The 18,335-nt window shown below is 41.2% G+C and overlaps 1 protein-coding gene across 1 annotated transcript; it reads right to left on the bottom strand.

The window, feature by feature from the left end:
• Nucleotides 1–2,760: 2,760 nt before the first annotated feature.
• LOC112995953 (deleted in malignant brain tumors 1 protein-like) lies at nt 2,761–11,226 on the bottom strand. Its single transcript, XM_026121216.2, has 11 exons — nt 11,144–11,226; nt 9,902–9,934; nt 9,449–9,496; nt 8,898–9,209; nt 8,599–8,646; nt 8,026–8,179; nt 7,606–7,814; nt 6,416–6,588; nt 5,636–6,024; nt 4,331–4,602; nt 2,761–3,640 (listed from the first exon to the last, which is right to left on the bottom strand). The coding sequence occupies exons 1-11, from the start codon at nt 11,208–11,210 to the stop codon at nt 3,462–3,464; spliced, it is 1,884 nt and encodes a 627-aa protein (XP_025977001.1). The 5' UTR covers nt 11,211–11,226; the 3' UTR covers nt 2,761–3,461.
• Between the last annotated feature and the right edge of the window lie 7,109 nt (nt 11,227–18,335).

Below are 18,335 nucleotides of genomic sequence, written 5' to 3'. Positions count from 1 at the left end.
TTCCTGCGTTTCTATGCTGCAACCGTTTTATGAGATAAGGCTGATGACCATCACTTCATCCTAAAACTGAAGAGCCAGAGTATTGCTATCCATCTGATTCCTACCCCTCCAGCCATTGTGGGTTTGATGGCCTTATCAGGAGTTAAAATTTGTTGCATAGTTCTTTCCATATACAAATTTATTGCATACAGGGGCAGCTCTCCAGGACGAAGATTAAAGTCCAGAAGCCCAAGGGAAAAAGAGTGTGATTTAGAACTTCTTTCTACAAAGGCCAGCATTATTGGAGTGGAAGAAGGAAGTGCAAAACACAAGAGCCAAAGACAGAGTTGGAAGCCTTGAAAGCAAGGACTGAGAAGGGTAAATATGTTTCTTCTTTATACAAACAATCACGTTCGCACATGAACGAGGAAATTTATGCATGAACAAAAATACCTGGTATTCACTATTCATATTCTGCTGGTTTTGACATCTTGGCAAGAAGCAGCAAAAATCCAGTATATTTGACTGATCAATCACATGCTGTAATCAATGAAGCAAGAACAAGTGACGGATAACAATTCTTTTCCAAACTCTTGTAATAACTGAAAAGGGGGATGGAGGGGGCACAAAAGTGACTCACAAACCATTCAAGCAGAAAAAAAAATGACACTAAGCTGTCTAGGTGAATTAATAACACTGATTAATTCTGTTCTTCACTACACACTTCAGACATTCACGTTTTCAGAGACTGTGATTATCAGACAATCTCTGCACAGTGAGACAAGATATTCATGTTATCTTCAGATTATTTTGCATTAATTAATTAATGCAATTATAATACAGAACATGTTTTCATCCTCCTCAGTGGCTGGATCTCTTATGATCATGCATTTTTGCTCTCTAGGACTTTTTATGGCAGCTTGAAGCGTTTCTCAACACATTACTCTGTGAAAGAAGCTCCACAGAGCTTTGAAAACAATTTCTGTTCTGCTGATTATTGTTGGAAGGCTTCTGCAGACATACTGGCTTTTGTGAGATTTAAAGGAAAATCATTAAAAGAACACAGAAGATTAATCAACTTTTATCCCTGACTATGAAAAAATATCTACACTGGAGTGTGGCTGCCCACAAACTTCTATACAAAGGAATGGCAGTTTGAATGCACGTGTTAAAGTGATGTGAGGCAGGTTAGTTTAATTTATTGAGTTCCGTCATGGCCTTATGGGCTCTGTTGCCTATACCATGTGAAACATATCATTTCAAATCAATTTGCATTTTTTTAATGGTGAGAAAGCAAGTGAATCAGAAATATCTACAGGCAAGAGTCAAATCCACTGGATTTACCACTCGCAGCTTTCCTGAATGTGGTGGGACAGGAGGTGAGAAGGATGATTTTTGGCGGAGGGGCCATTCACCCAGCACACTTGCCTTAAAGCATGGCCCTTTCTTCATCATCAAATCCAGTTTTCTTGAACCCTGCACTTGTGGAATACTTGTGGATCAAGGAAGGCGGGGGGGAGAGGTGGGAATAAGAAGGATGACTCTGAAGTGCCAAATACTTGGGCAGTTTAGCAGTGTTTTCTATAGCAACATTTAATGTGGAAACCACTGAACGTGATGTTTCTACCTTGCGTTCTGATATAACCTTGGTATATCCCCATCTGAGACCCTGGCACAGAAGTAGTGTGGGAAGGCTCGGCTTTGGGCAGTACAAGCTCTTTGCAGATCAGAGGCATCACTGTCCTAGGCCTGGGATCTTCCTGCTAGTCTGATCACAATGATACTGTGGGACCAGAAGTAGAAAGAGTGCCATCACGGCATCGCCTGAAAAATGGCGGGGTAGCACACCGACAGGGGCAAAGCCACCGCAGCAACAGGGGCAGGAGTGAAAACAGCAGATTTTCACTCCTGAAAGATCAGAGGGGGAGAACCTGTTCTGGAGAGCCAGGTTTCAGGCAGTCTCCACTGTGCTGAGCAAGTAGCTGGACTCCTCCAAGCCCGGACAATCTCAGGCCCACGCAAGAGGACTAGATGAAAGACAGGCGAGGCTCCTGTACCAGTGTGCCCTTCATCTGAGTTGCTAGGCGGAGGGAAGCCGAGGACCTTCCTGAATCTTTGCTCCTCCAACTGTGGGCAGTAAAGTTCATCACCATCCTCTGAGAGCATGTCCCTCCTCATGTGGCCCCTTCCCCACAGCCTGCAGGGGTGAGAAGAGACCTGCCTGGGGTCCCCTGGAAATGGCAGCTTGCAGGAAGACAGAGTGCAGGCTGGTCATGCTTATTCCCACGAGAGCTGCCTGCATCCTCCTTGCCAGGTCAGCACGTAGCCCTAAAGGGCAGCTCGCGTTCCCCAGAGGGCACTGCTTGATCTCCAGCTCAGGTCACACACAGTACATTCTATTGTTCCCTCCGAGCTCGCCTCTGTCACAGCTGGCTAGAACACAGGAAAGTCTAAAGAGGAGAATTTCTCAATCAAACACCGGTGACCTTTCCTCCTGCAGTAGGTGGGTTTTTCCAAACAGTTTTTTTTTTGGGGGGGGGGGTTGTTTTTTTTCACATGGGACTAAGACAGAGGTCACACTTCCTTATGGCAGTCTCCATACATTCTCTATTTTTTCCCACATTACAGGTTTAGAAATGTGTAAAAGCAAGAGCACAAATCATTGCTTGGCAAAGTCTCATTGTCACAAACCATATTCTCCAACGTGATAAAGCAGTAGCTCGGAGTTCAGATGTATAGGCAGTACATCTGCAAGTACACAAAAAGAACTACCACTCTATAAACATTTCCTCTCCTGCTTTTTAATTAAACATATACGTAGAAGATTTGATTATATTCAAAATTTCATCTTTTATACAACAGCTCATAAATGGCCTACATTTTCTCATAAAAACACAAAATGTGAAGAAACATACCCATCAAAAAAAAGAAACATTGTACAGGAGTAATTCCTTATATGCAACCCCTATGTATTTTTGCTTGCAGCTGATTATTGAGATTATTTTCACCCAAACAAAATATTTTTCTGAGACTACTCTCTGGAACAGTTCATGGTGCCACATAGGTGTTTTATCTGCATATCAACAACAGCAAAAGAAATCAGTTCTTCTTTCTTAAGTTAGTGAAGTCACTCAATCTCCTCAGATGGACGCTTAAAGTAGGAACTTAACTGAGATGATGTGAAATGTCCAGCATTGAAGATGGCAGCTTATTTGGATGCTGGGATGGGAGAATCAAGCTTTTCTTAGCTTGTATGTGTATTTGGACTGAAAGATTTTAAAGCTAGACTCTTTATAAGTTCAGGTCATTCTAACAGAGTGTTATCTCACTGCAGTGCATTCTTCAAACAGCAACTAAGTACTGCAATTGTCACAGAAGAGCTACCCTCTGCACAGATTACAAAACCAAATCCTGAAGTTGTACAGCCATAGCTGACTAGCGAAAACATCAGCCCCAAACAGCTGCAGGGGTTTTACCACCTCTCACATGATCTGGAAGGGAACAGGTTCCTGCAGCTTACGCTTCAGCAGAAACCCAGCCATGGTGAGGACAGCAGCTACCAGCACCACGGTGGCCACAGCAAGTGGAGCATGAGACCCAGCAGCAGATGCAGGAGCCGAGCTCAGGGACTCCCTGTTCTCCTGGTTGTCAGAGGCCAGCTCTGCGCATAAAGAGAGAGAGAGTTGTTTATATTTGTTTCTCCATCTAGCTATTCTCAAAAATAATTAGGCAGAGAGAACTTGAATTAAAATGTTGCAACGTAGATCTGATCAGAGAATAAACTGCTCTATGGGACATTGTTTTACAAATGATTCTGTAGGCATATGAAACAAACAAAGAAAATAGCCAAGAAAGCAAGAAAATAAACAGCAAATAATAATTTGTAATGATTACACACTAAGACCATTTGATGCTGTTTTCTGATAGTAGTAACACCAGCTATAGGACACTGGGAAACATTCTCAGGGGGACCTACAGATTGGTCATTTGTAGACAGAAGACATACAAATCATGCACAGACAGCTTTGAAAAATTATTGTAGCTCCTACAGGGAGATGAGTTACATCTCATCTCTTCTCCTGCAGAACTGAATCAATTGCCATATGACATGTGCAGATGAAAACAATGCTTCTAAAATATGACAGAAAGGAAATAGCTTGTAAACCTCATTACTTAAAAAACAACTCCCTATAAGGGTTATAGTGGAAATGTGAATAAACTAGCGAAGGCATGTATCAGAGCTAGATTTCACATCTAAATTGTCATGCAAACACCCAGTAATATACAGATCTTACATTAAGTAATATACAATATCCTACATTAAACCCAAGAGGAAGTTATTTAAACTTACTAGCTTTCCTGTTCTCAGTGTGAGCTTCACGAAGCTGAATAGGTCCAATAACAACATTCACTTTTTCCTCAGGAGTTTCTGCGTTCCTCTTGAACCTACTGATGCAGCCTTGATAGCATCGGGAAGAGTAGTCATTGTACCTGCACACCACCAGTTCACACTGCAGGTAAACTGATGGATGTTGACTTACAAACTCAAAGGCATTAAACGCAAACCGAGTGACATATCTGTATGATGAACGGTAAAAGTAATAGGTGGGATCTTTAGCACACCTGGAAAGATATAAAATTTATAAATTAGCTCTCATGAATAGAAACACTATTACACTATCTCTGTGCAGTGTGCTTTAGGTTCAAACACAAAATGAGAAGGTAAGAACATACAAGAACTCTGAAGGATATAAAAATGTGTGGTTTTAGTTAGAAGAGAAAATAAGAGACAAAAATAAGAAACAGTGGTAGCAATTTGTACCAAAGCAAAGTGTACAGCACTGAAATTCCAACAAAGTACTTGTAAGCAGGATTAACTGTAGATAACTAGTAGTTCTGGGAGAACATTCACCTGGCAAGCAGGAGACATTGGTTGAATTCTTTAGTCTGACACAAGCAATAACCCTCCAGCCTAGCGGTGGGGTACCTACACTCCTAACTTGCTAATATTAATGATGTGAACTCCCTCCCAGGAGGCAGAGATCTTCAAATCTCACCAAGCACAGTCAGAAGATAAATTAAAATGGACCTTCCATTCCTGGAAAAAAAAGGGACACCTATAGCTACACGTTTGTGCTTCTAGTTTCTTGTCACTTTTTCATGCCTTACAAGAACCCGCAACTGTTTCCTTTCAAATCAAATGGCACATTTTGTATCAAATCAACCAAAATATTTTAGGCTTTCAGAATAGCAAGAAAAGGCTGAGGAATTTACCTTCCTTTTGAATGGAATACTTTGTACTCTAGTTATGGTGCTGCATGAAAATATTTGCAAAACTCTAATCCTGACGTATGGAAAAGTAGAGCCATTGATGTCCCTACAATTCAGAGCTTCATCTATCTATGTCAGAAATTAATTTATCCCTCAGTGTTTACACTGTGTCCTTGGATGAAATCTCAGTGCTTGACTGCAAGTTCTGAATGGCATTTCTATTGTCACAGTTAATTTTAATCAAGTTTTTTCCCCAAAACACTCTTCTGAGAACTACATATGTATTGAGAATGTACACTGGCCCTAATTTATCTGTTTCATAAATGAAGCACTCTGAGAACTGTGCATAAAAATAATTTTAAATCATTATTAATAAATTTCTTACCCACTTCTGATTAAATCATAGGTCAGAGTCGTAAAATCGTTAGGATTAGGTGATGCCACACATGTGTCCAGAAACAACACCAGATTTGGGTCAGAGCTTTGAAGGGAAGCTTGAAGAAACAAATTTTGCCTCAGGTCAACATAGTATGGAGAGTCATACACCGGCCACAGGAAAGACGAGGAATTGTAGAATGAAAGGTTCACATTGTATCTGCCATACTGAGTTTCATTGACATCAATAATGTCATCAGGAATATACATTACTTGTACCCAGGTGTTTTGAAGCATTTTGCAGTTGATGTGCAAGTTAAGGTCCTTTTGCCTCTTAATTATGTAACCAGAAGCAGCCACTTTTATCACATTGGAGTAGGTGATTGTTTCGTTGTTGCCCTGTTTGATGCATCAGATGAAGCAAAATTATCGCATGTAGTCTTGTTCATACTGTGCACTATAAACTGTGTATGTACCAGGTCCTGGTACTAGTTAGAAAGAATATGCCAAATTTAAACCCAAGCATCCTGTATGGAGTTGTTCACTCAACTCTATCCTACACTTTGTTCTCTAGAACATCACTCTGAAATAGACACAGACATTACCTTCAAGGTTGAGAAGGAGAAGTAGGAATGTTTAAAGAATTTAGCCTTCAGAAACACATCCTTCTTTTCTGGGTTTTGAATTCCTGTGGACCACAATGCCCCTTGCTATGCATGACAATTTTCCAAATATCTGTTGAGTTTCCATGCCCCTACCTGGACAGAACTCCAAACTACATGACACCAACCTGTCTTTGGGTGCCACAGCCATTGTATGGAATGTTGAATATAACTTGGGTCACCGTAATTGTTGGTCTACAAGAACCATCAGATAAGATGATGTTCTCCACAGAGTAGCCTTGTGACTGGAGATAGGTTCTCTTTACAAGTACGTGCATATAGCTTGGCAAGCACACAAGAGCTAGTGAAGAAAATATGAATTATTAGTGAATTCAGGTACTTGATAATGCTTAGATGCTACAACATCACCAAATGCAAGAGCTACTACCATTTAGGGGGGAGAATTCATAAGCCAAACCATTTATTTCCACACCTTATGCTTAGCCATAAATAAGCACTAGGCTCTGATAAACTTCAACTGACCTTCAGTTACTCTTCTGACAAAGTTAGGTAGATTACAACAGGCCTTTGCTGAGATCTCAGTCCTGTATCACCACTCATGTAAAAAGTAGTAAGAAGTGAGTGTTCTTCCTGAACACGAATCAAAAAACTATTGTGGAAGGTGTAGAGGTAAGCACTACTTGTGCAGAAGGGGATCTGGAAGCATCTCCGTGGTGTTTCACTGAGCGTCATGACATGAAGAGCAAAGACTCCAGGAAGAGTTTGTTCTGGTGACAGCAGCTACTGGTAGCACACAGGCACTTGAAGGGCAGTTACAAACACAATGGAGCCGAACGTGACAGCAGAAGATATAACACAGACTGATGGCCACAATTTGTGTCTTGAAAAGTCTTGAGTGATAAACCTTTCTGCTAGGATTGCAGGGCAGTACTGGAATAGGTCACCCAGAGAAGTTACAGCTTTTCCACTCTTGGAAGATTTCTAGACAAATTTATGGCAAACCTAATCTAGTATTGGCAGTAGTCTTGCTTTGAGTGGGTGGACTGGGAGACCTCCAGGTCTTTCTCACGAATTTTGATATGATTCTATGAAAATCTGGCCACAAGAGTGGAAAAAAAAAGAATGATGAGGTGATAAGAAGAAAGGTAAGTTTAGACTGGCCGTCATGGAAAATGTCTAAAGACAACTAGTTTGGTACCAGAAGGTTATCTTAAAATGCAAAAAAAAATATTGTCTGAAAGTTACTGGTCAATAATCAGTTATGAAATTCAAGTAGGAATGTCATCTATATGAAATAGTTCACCAACATTAACAAGTACTTAATATAGAAAACATTAGAAACTGGATGGGAACTCACTGGTATTCTCATCTGCTCGAATGGAGTGATAGTCAGCATGAAACCCTCCACCTGAATATCTGGAGACGCTGCGAAATCTAACGGTCATGAGGTTTGAGGATGATGTGTATGTAAGATTGGAGCCAGAACAAATTCTTCCAAGCAGGGGAGAAGTATTGGGTGGCCCATCATAGATTTCAACATAGTTGTTCTGGCATCCACCTTGCAACCTGCGAGATTAACATGAATATACAATAAAGCATGTTTTGTAAACTCCAGTTTGTAAGTGCTGAACAAGCAATAAAGTAAGATACCACACTCACACAATTCCCAGGTAATATTTCTAACTCACTTGTAAGTATTAGAAATGTGCTCGGGAAATGTGCTTGCAGTTGAGATGTTGGTCCCATTTATTGCCCAAGGAGCAAGAACTTTACTTACTGAATACTTCTAAATGTGAGCACAACAAGGAAATTGCTCACTACTTGTATTTCCCACAGACAGTCTGCATTATCTGGATAATCCAAAGGGTAAAAAGGACTCTGAAGTGTTCCGGAGGAATTCAAAAGTAAACCACCACAAAAATATTTTCTGGCTGAAAAAAATGAAAGAAGAAAAGATATAGATGTGCAAAATGTAGGGTTTTTTTTCTGAACAAATGAATATACATTCTCTTCAGAGAACTTCGACTCTTGCTTGCTCCTTTGCATTTGGTGGGCTCCAGGCATACATATGTATGTGAAAAAGCTAGAAGGTCTGGCCCAAATAGCATAAAACCCAGAGAAGAAAAAAAAGATTTCTGACAAAAACTATTTCATCCACACAGTCTAAAATAGATCTCTAGCAGGCGAATCACAAAGTCATAAAGAAGCAATATGGAGGATTTAACCTGTTAGTATGGATGATGAATATTTCTGGTTCTGTTCTAATACTGAAATGAAAAACTCCAAACTAAACTAGTAACTAATGCAGCTCAAAAGTAATGCATAGAGAACATGAGGAATGAAGACATACCTGGAGTAGTCGAGGGTGGAGGGGGAACAGAGGTAGTGGAAATTGCATCTGTTAAGAGAGTAAGAAAAAAAGCAAATGAGGAACTTTTGGATTCTAGGAACATTAAAGGGCTTTATCGCAGCAGCAGGGATTGCGGTGCTGCCCTGTCACTGCAGCAGTGCAATGTTTGGTGATCTCAGCAGGTGGTTCCAGGGTGAGAGCACAGCAAAACACAAACTTCTAACAAGTCTTCAAGTCAGAAAAATAAGTGAAAGATCTATCAAAGCATGAACATAGTTAGGAAGAGGCAGCAATGGTACCTGAGCAGACAACACCAGCATCTTCACCGTGGCTGCAGTTGTGGACGCCCCAGCCTGCACTCCGGCACTGGAAGAGGGAGGCCTCGCTGCCTGTGCACTGAACGTCGTCCAGGTAGATGCTGCCGCTGCCTTGCCCAAAGTAGGCACTGCCGGGTGCAGCGATGGCGTAGCCGCAGCCCAGCTGCCTGCACACGACCTGGGCATCGCTCAGGTCCCAGGTGTCATCACAGACGGTGCCCCGGCTCCCGTAGGAGTAAATCTCGATCCGTCCCTCGCACCCATTACTGCCATTCACCAGGCTCAGGAAGGCATCTGGGGAAGGAGGAGAGGGGAAAGACATGGGAAAACCCTTCTGAAAGCAGGCAGCTTCTCTCGCTGGGGTGTTTGGTACCATTCCGCACTTCCGAGCAGCAGGGCTGCTGGCCCATTGGCCAAGACAGTGAATGTCCTGGCTCTGCTCTGATGAGGAAGAGGCAAATTGCCGCCCTCTGCACTAGCCGGGAATACAGCCCCAAAGTAATGCACAGAAAGCACAGGCAGAGCAGACGTACCTGGAGGAACCGACATCGAAGGCATAGCACCGGTAGTAGTGGAGGCATCTGTCAAGAGAGGAAGAGAAAGGAGCTGGTGAGGAGCCTTTGGATGAAGGGGCCCGGCCAGGTTTTGTCCAGGTGCCCGGCTGCTTCAGTGACACAGCGCCGGGGGGGTCTCAACTGGGGGTGCCACAGTGGGCACAGAGAAAAACACAGACTTCAGGAGTAGCTCAAAAACGTATTGAAGTCCATACTCTGGCCTCTGCTATCCCTGCTCTGAGGCATGTGACAGTATTTGGACATGCGATATTCTCCAAAATAGAACGTTTTTCCAGAATTTCTCCATTTTTATGTCTCTGTTTCTCAGATTGATACTTGGGAAGAGATTTGGTCATAGAGTTTAATTTAGAGACAGAGAAAAATACTATTCGTAAATGATTTAAAATAAATAAATACATTTATGAAGTTTACCTGTACTCATTACATGAGTGGAAGTGGTGCTACCTGTTTTACAAAGAGAAAAGAAAGCAGTAGTGAGGAACTATTTTTTTGAAGGAAAGATACTTGTTCCACTGCATGACTATGGCAGTAGCAAACTGACACATCTGCAGAACATGACAGATGAGAGAGGTGTGGTGGAGGTGGGTTGAAACTGGAATTTTAAGAAAAGAATTGCATGTTTCATGTTTTGCCCACTGATATGCAAAATACTGGCAGAATACAAAGGGTATTGTTTTCTTATTTACCATTGCAAAGAACAGTGAGCAGACAGGTATAAAAGACAGCATAACAATTCAGACCTCTCTCACTGCTGCCCTTGCAGGACCCTACTGTCTGAAAGGGCTGGAATGCTCCCCTTTGGGTATCTGTGATGCATACAAGGAGATGTAGCTTTTGGAAGACTATACAGCTCATCTGGGGGCAGAAACAGGGAAATGCAAAGCAGTGGAGCAAGCTCCAGAAGTAGGGAATAGAAAGAAAGCAGGGATGCTGCACAAGGAAGCTCAGGACAGCCCCTTCGTCTCCTCAAGGCACTCGAAATACCATGTTTGCATTAGGTGCCGTAGCATGTGAAAAGGCACAGGCTGGATTTTTATAGTCTCTAGGTCTGCAGTTGTGTACGACTGTCTCAAGTTGCGATGGGGTGCACAATGCACTCGCCTGGTGCTTGTGATGCTATACATGACAGCAGCTGTGTCTTACAACTGCGCTTCCATGAAATTATATGTAGTTAAATGTGCGTTGGGTCATTCCACATGCACCTGGAAGATTCACTTTGAAGTGTTTTAAAGCAAATATTCATTGTAGCCAAATAAACTATATTTCCTCTAAATTCACACACTGAAAAATATCAATTTGTACAAATTAATCATTCAGTACTATTTTCATGGTAGTATATTTAATTTGATACAAGATGCTACTGTAAAATAGTATGCAGTTGGAGCAATATCAGTTTCATTACACTAAACAATTTACCTCAATATATGTAAATAAAATATGTAAATAACAGTTAATCATAGGGTTAACTGGTTCATATTTTTAATAAGACCATGTTAGGCTATTTAATTTCAGCCTGTTTTACTAGCAAGCTTCGTACAATGTTGATTATACTAGCATGTGAGTTACAGGTATGGAACCAGTGAAGAGGAATAAGATATTTTTTCCCTGTATTTTCTTAATAAGAATGTTTTTTAAAGATTTTAAGTGGTTTACCTGAGCTGGCATTCATGAGTGCTGAACCTAAGAGGAATAGCCACATCAAGAGCTCGGTGGTACCCATGTTGTCCAGAGCTGCCAACAAAGCAGAGCACTGGAATTTATACTCCACACCTCCAAAGGAGTGCAGCTCCCAAGGTCAGTCTCTCTGAAAAATGCATCATTATAAAATGCATTTTTACAATTATGACTCAAGTTATGTTTGATTCCTTATCCAACATTTTTATGACATCTCAATCCTTACAGAAAGATAATACATGAACAGTAAGTTTCAGTTTCCTGGAAAACTTGTGCTACTCCTATTGCTGAAAATTATCTCAACTGCAGTTTTGACTTGCGTGCAGGCCTGTTATTACCTTTAGAATCAGACTGGTGGACCTAAATGCTTCTGCACCCCAACCATCTCAATTTGGTTTTTTTATCTGCTGCTTGTAGCTTGTGACTTATTAGACAGAGACTCTGAAAAGTGTTGCAAGGTGAGGCAGTAAACTCATAGCAAGCTTTCCAAGAGACTCTTCAGCAGACAACCCTGGTCTCATAAATATTTAAATTTCTGATAGTTTCCTCTTGCAATTACAAGCATGTTTCCCTATTGCTTGTCAATAGCACATCAGAGCAAGCAGTGGTTTCTTGGAATCTTTATTGGAAGGAACCTTTGGATACCTCTAATCCAACTTTCCATTCAAACCTGGGCCAACAGTGAATTCAGAACAGGCTGCATATAGCTTTGTCCAGTCCAGTCTTCAAAACCTCCAAGAACAGAGATTTTGTCGTATCTCTGGGCAACCTGGTCCCATGCTTAACTACCCTCGTAACTATCCTCCGCTGAGCTCGCTTCACTTTGGCAATGTCTTCCTTGTACTGTGGGGCCCAAAACCAGACACAGTATTGTAGATGATGTCTAACGAATACCAAGTAAAGAGGAATAATCACTTTCCTCAATATACTGGCTATGCTCCTCAGGAGAAATTGCCTATAAAGCTTCTTCAGTCCTTTGAATCACAAAGCTTAGAGAAGGGGAAAGAAGTATGAGCTGAAGTAAAATCAAAAGTCATACTGAACTCCTCAGCTGGTTTATGTGAAGTCTTAACGTCATTTTAGATTGCTTAGGGCAGGACAGCCCGTTATCCTGTCCTGCTATTCTCTTTGCTGGAGCCACTATATTGCACTTCTATTGTTCCTCCTCATGTGATGAGGAAAAGAGAGGACAACTAGAAACAGGCCAACTGTTGCCCTAATTTTCAGTTGACTACAGTTCATCCAGGCCCCACCTCTCTTTCTATTTTGACTAAAATGATCCTGGCAGCAATTAAACTGCAATACTTGGTGTAATAACTCATGATTCCCACTGGCATATTCCCACTTCCTGCTGCAGCAAAGTGCAGTTTCTGTCTAGAGATAAAGGAAACAGGCAGTCCTCTTTTGCAAAGGCTCACAGCATTAAAGTAGAGGAAGGCGAGGCAAAAGACAAGAGTACAGAGACAGACTCAGAAGCTGTGAAAGCAGTCACTGAGAAGAGGAAAAATAGGAGGACAATGGTAAATACAACCGATTGTATCCATATGTTAATAAAGAAACAAGCATGAATGTTGCCATTCACAATTCTACTGTTTCTAATTTTCTGGCAAGAGCAAAACCAATACCATGTGCTCAGTAGAGCAATCACACATTGTGACTGATTAAATGAGAAGAGGTTATGGGATCATATTCCTTCCTCTAAATTCTTGAAAAATAAGAATTTTATACTGACCAAGGGAGCCAATCAGCTGGAAAGCAACTTGACAGAGAAGGACCTGGGGGTCCTGGTGGACAACAAGCTGAATGTGAGCCAGCAATGTGCCCTTGCAGCAAAGAAGGCCAGCGGCAACCCGGGCTGCATTAGGCGGAGCGTTGCCAGCAGGTCAAGGGAGGTGATCCTTCCCTTCCACTCAGCACTGGTGAGGCCACATCTGGAGTGCTGGGTCCACTGCTGGGCTCCCCAGTACAAGAGACATGGACACACTGGAGCAAGTCCAGTGGAGGGTCAGAAAGATGTTAAAGGACTTGAGCACGTGGCATACAAGGAGAGGCTGAGAGAGCTGGGATTGTTTAGCATCAATAAGAGAAGGCTCTGGGTGGAGTCTTATCAACGTGTATAAATACCTGATGGGAGGGGGTAAAGAAGATGGAGCCACTTTTCTCAGTAATATCCAGTTGGCAAGGGAGGTTAGACTAGATGACCTCCAGATGTCCCTTCCAACCTCAACTGTTCTTTGATTCGAAGAAAAGACTAAATACTCTGTGGTAAATTTATCCACAGTAATGAAATCTGCTAGCATGGTTCTTCAATACAAACTTGGTTGTCAGAGTTCCTGGGTCTTTTTACCTCACCCCATCCCAGTTTCCCAGTGCATTTTTGACATTTCTAGTCAACATTTTTAAACTTACATAAGCACTCATGTCTTCAGGTTTGATAACATATACCTTTTATTTGAAGCTGCTAAACTGCCAGCATCCTCTGTACAAAGTCCCCCTTAGTTTACATCTCCTTTTTACTGCATACAAATACTGAAATCACAGCAGCAGGAAGTTTGCTGCAAAATATAGTACCATAAAACCTGTAAATCACCAAGTGTAAGAAGCTGCATTCTTGATAACATATCAGGAGTCTGTTGCAGTTCTGACATAAGCCAGGAAGTGAAAGCACTGCCTTGGCTCTTGACCATGCATCATTAAACCAAAATACATGGAATTGTATATGTGTTATTATAACACAAAAACTCTCAGGTATTTGGAACCAAAAGAAGGTCTAAGAAAATCAGTATCAGTTAACTCAGGGTGTCTTCTGTTGGATTTCAGGTGTTTATTAAAACAAGTCTGGAAAAGCTAAAGACGTTCCAAAGCCAGAGTTTACAGCAACATCCTGTTTCTTGAATGGTGTTCTCCATTCTGAACTTATTCTTTCTGTCCGAATCAGAAAAATCAATGGCCTAGTTTTGATTGTATCGTTCATCGTTACCTCCAGTGGTTGGTGACTTTCAGTTCTCCCTAACACCATAGATGTACAGTTGCATTTGAAATCTGGGCACAGCCATATTGGGTACTTTAGAGTGTTTTTCTTTCCTACATCAGGCTTTGAATTCTTTTAAGATCTCTGTTCCACTGATCTCTAATTTCTGTCCACTGCTCAGCTTGCACCTCCCCCATTGGGCCTGATGTATCAGGTAAGACTGAAAAATCTCTTGCAAAAGCAGGATAAAATACGGAAGAGGTGACTGGCAACACCTAGCCAATGGCTAAGCAGAATTTCACAGTGCTCGTACTTAATTCATATGTTCTTGGATATGTGCGTTCTGTGAGGCTTCCTGTAATATCTGCTGAGCCTGTTCCAAACCCTCTGGCTTGACCAGCTTTGCCACAGAATTGGACTTGTGTCAGGAAACAGAAATAAATGCCATGCCACTTTGATAACCTACCTCAGTGAGACACAGAAGTAGCCACTAATCATACTGAACAACTCTTTAGTGATCCCCAGACTGAAAAAAGGCTCATGAAAAGAGATCTTTGTGCAACAGCAACTAGAAATGCCATTTTTAAAGAGTGAAGTGTATCTGAGGGCAATGCATGAATCAAACCAAAAACCAGGTTAAATTCATGGCAACTTTAAGGAACTTCTTACATTTGTAGTTGCCAGTTCTTTTGCCAGGATGGGTCACCATCTCCAACAGAGACATTCTGGGAACACATGGCATGGCTCTCTTCTAGTGATATGTCTGGGATGCAGGATATAAAAGCAGTCTTCAGGGATCCGAGCCAGCCCTTGCACGCTTCCATCATTTGACCAGGCCTGCACTCCTCTTGTAACATGATACCTGTGCATTTTAGTCACATAATGAATGAAGGTCTTGAAGGGTCAGAAGAGCCTACACTTGAAGGGTCTTCTGAAAAAAGTGTGAGTACAACCCAGGTGAATGCTTCTTATGGGCTATATTAGCTTCCACATTAGCTTCTGTCTTACATGACACTTCAGCTGTATCCTTCCCCACCACTTTGTATCTGACCCCCAAACCTGGCTCTCCCTCTTCACCCTATTTTTCTACTCCTTTACTCAAATCTCCCTTAGTTCTTAGAAGGAAGCATGGTAGTCTTCAGGTAACTCCACTACTTTTCTTTCTTAGCTTTGCCAAGACCAAATTGATCAGATGTGTGGAGGATGAGTCAGCTGCCTACAGAAAGAGGTGGCATGAGCAGAGAAGGCAACTTGGCTCCAAGACTCACAACTCTCTTTTGTGTTACTATCTGTTCGCCTTCATTCTCTGACCTTCACCTTTCCTTCAAAGCAGAAGGCCTAACAGGAAGAAAACTGATGCTGGGAGTTGCCAAGGGGAATTGCTCAAGGAAAATAATTGTTTCATGTGCAGAACAGCTAGCTGCATGAAAAGCCACCTGCTCTTAAAATGGAGAAAGTCCATCTAGGTTTTGCACCACAGCTGCATGCTATGTGATTTAACTATAAATGTGAGGAAGGTACACAGGGAAGTAATGCACATTTCTTTCTGTGTGAAAGAGTATTTCAATATAGCATACAGAGAAGGAAATCAGTCATTTAGCAGTTTTACAGTGATTACTGCCCAGCACCAATCTGCTCCTAACATATTGCTTAACTTTTATGGTCCTTTATAGCTGATACAAACTCACACATGACAAGTCCTCCTACAGAAAGATACAATTATCCTGTCTAAATGCTTTTAACCATTCCAGTTCCTTTGAAGACTGCATTTCCAGATCTGGTCACCACTGGCTTCAATATTTCTCTCTTTGCTCTCACAACATGAAAACAGTAGCATATTTCTGAACCCTCCCTCCTTTTGATGACCTTGTGAACTTCAGGAAAGTATTTTAAATCAATTCCTTCACCACAACTATGATCTCTTTGTCAAGGACTTCTTCTTCACCCTAAATACCTGATGGTAGCTTTCATCATGCAAAAAATCACAGAAAAATTGAGGTTGGAAGGGACCTCTGGAGATCATCTAGTCCATCCCCGCCCCTGCTCAAGCAGGGTCACCTAGAGCACGTTTCCAATTTTCTTTCCTGTGTAGGTTGACTTAGGAATGTGTATTTTTAGTAGCCAAATCTGCAGCAAAATTTTTCAACCCGCCCCCTTAATTTTTCTTCCTATCTTTGTCCCAGTATCCAGCCCAACATGGCTTAGTTTTATGACCTGTACTTTTTATTATCCCTGAAACATCAGTGCAGCAAGAGAGAGTATAGAATGCTCCATCTATCTCTCTCTTTTTTTTTTCTTTCCATCCAACTGAGCACATCATTTCTTATTAAAATTGCTCATTAAAAATTTGAGGGATGTCTTATATATGATACTCTGTAAGACAACAGAAGCATTGTCTTTGTTAAATGGACAAGCAATGATAAATGCAGCTACCCAACCCTTCCCACCCAGTCATTTCTGCATAATTACTAGGCATTGTCTAGTAAAAGAAGTTAGTGATTTTTGCCACATCATTAACGGAGTCAACTTTACACATATATTGTTGTGTTATAATTTGCACTATTTTATGTGTTTAACTGGGAGCCAAGCTGGGTCATTATATTAAGCAACAAAACTTTGCAAATGTTTAAAAACTATGTGTATAACTTCTCTATTATGAATAGTCTCCTGAAAACTTTGGAAACGTTCAGGGTGGTTAAGTGTCTGCCTATATCTCCGCAAGATCAGGCCTCCAAATACATTTCTCTAACCCATTATGAAGATATTTGCTGAAATGCTTACTGCTTACTGATGCCCTCAATTCATACATTTCACATCAAAGGTGTGCACTGAGGGTAGCACACCTCAAGATGAGAAAGAAAACTTCCAAAGGCCAAAACAGATTATGCTATGCATTTCTATAGAGCCCAGCACAACTGGGGCACAGCCATATTGGTGCCAGGCAGTAGAAGGTTTTGTTCTTATGCATTGGTGTGAAGAGAAAACATAGAAAGGTCTGCTCGGTTGGGTCCAGACCATGCTCTACCATAACATAAATAACAGAGCCTAGCAGCTGGCTGTACCATAATGTATGGCCAAACATTGGCCAGGAACAGCTTATCAGCTGAGTCACATTAGCTGGCTGCCCATGTGCTTGCAGCTTGCTGAAAAGGCTAGGTAAGGCTTAGCTGCCTCAAGCAGTCCTTTGGACCTTGTGAACATTATCCTTGTTACATAAGTATTTTGTATTGTTCTATTTCTCTCTCAAAACAAACAAAAAAAAGGTGATGGAGACACCTTAAGGGTCTTTAACAAAGTGAAGTGACATGAAATAACTTCTTATGTTTTTTGCTGATATCGTTTTGTTAGATTGATTTTAAACTCAACAAATATGATCCAAGAGCAGTGCAAGTTTATACAAATATTTAAAATATTCTAAAAAGATTCTGGTTTGTTTTTGCAAGTTATCCCTTACAAGAGTCTCATACATCCTCTCTAAGATCTATGTTTTTATCCTGAGGATTTCACTGTGCTGAAGCTGCCTTTTGCTTTGTCCTTCTTTAGGGTGTCTGGGAAAAAGAACTCCCTGGTTCACATGAGTACAAAGAATCTACTCTGCCTTGTCATAAGAATGTATGAGTCATCCCCTAAAAAAAGACAATAGCCATTGACTTGTTCCAGTGTGCACTTCGTAGCTGTCACCCCATTGTGTAGGAAGATTGGTGTAGTTTTGAACCAAGAACCTGAGCTAAGAATGATAATGATAGAGGCTTTTATTGAACTGACAAAAAGCCTAGAAAGAGCAATAAATACTAACTCAAGGTTTTTCAAAGGAGAATTGTCAGAACTCATAAGGAAAGAATGATGAAAAAAGACAAGGCGATGACATGTTACGTGTTGGTTGTTAACAACCGTTATTTGTATTTACTAAGTGCACTTTAACGACTATACCACTTGACCTAAAATTCAAGATTTAATACAGGTGGAGGAGACTCAGCTCACATACATAAAGAAGGGTGAGATCTCAGTATGACAGTATGGCTGTAGTGATGCTCATATCTTTTCTATTCATTCACCAGAATTTAAGAGAGGGGAAAATTTGGGGCATATTGAGTCCTGCTATAAAATAGTTTTGTTGGAATTGTAAAGGTAAGGTCTTCTTTGATTTAGGGTTCTACTGCAATTACATAGGTGTGATTTTGTAACAAATTGTTATAACCC

Source organism: Dromaius novaehollandiae, chromosome 6 (genome assembly GCF_036370855.1).
Source record: "Dromaius novaehollandiae isolate bDroNov1 chromosome 6, bDroNov1.hap1, whole genome shotgun sequence".
NCBI classification, from domain to species: domain Eukaryota; kingdom Metazoa; phylum Chordata; class Aves; order Casuariiformes; family Dromaiidae; genus Dromaius; species Dromaius novaehollandiae.
This window is presented reverse-complemented; position numbering and strand designations above follow the sequence as displayed.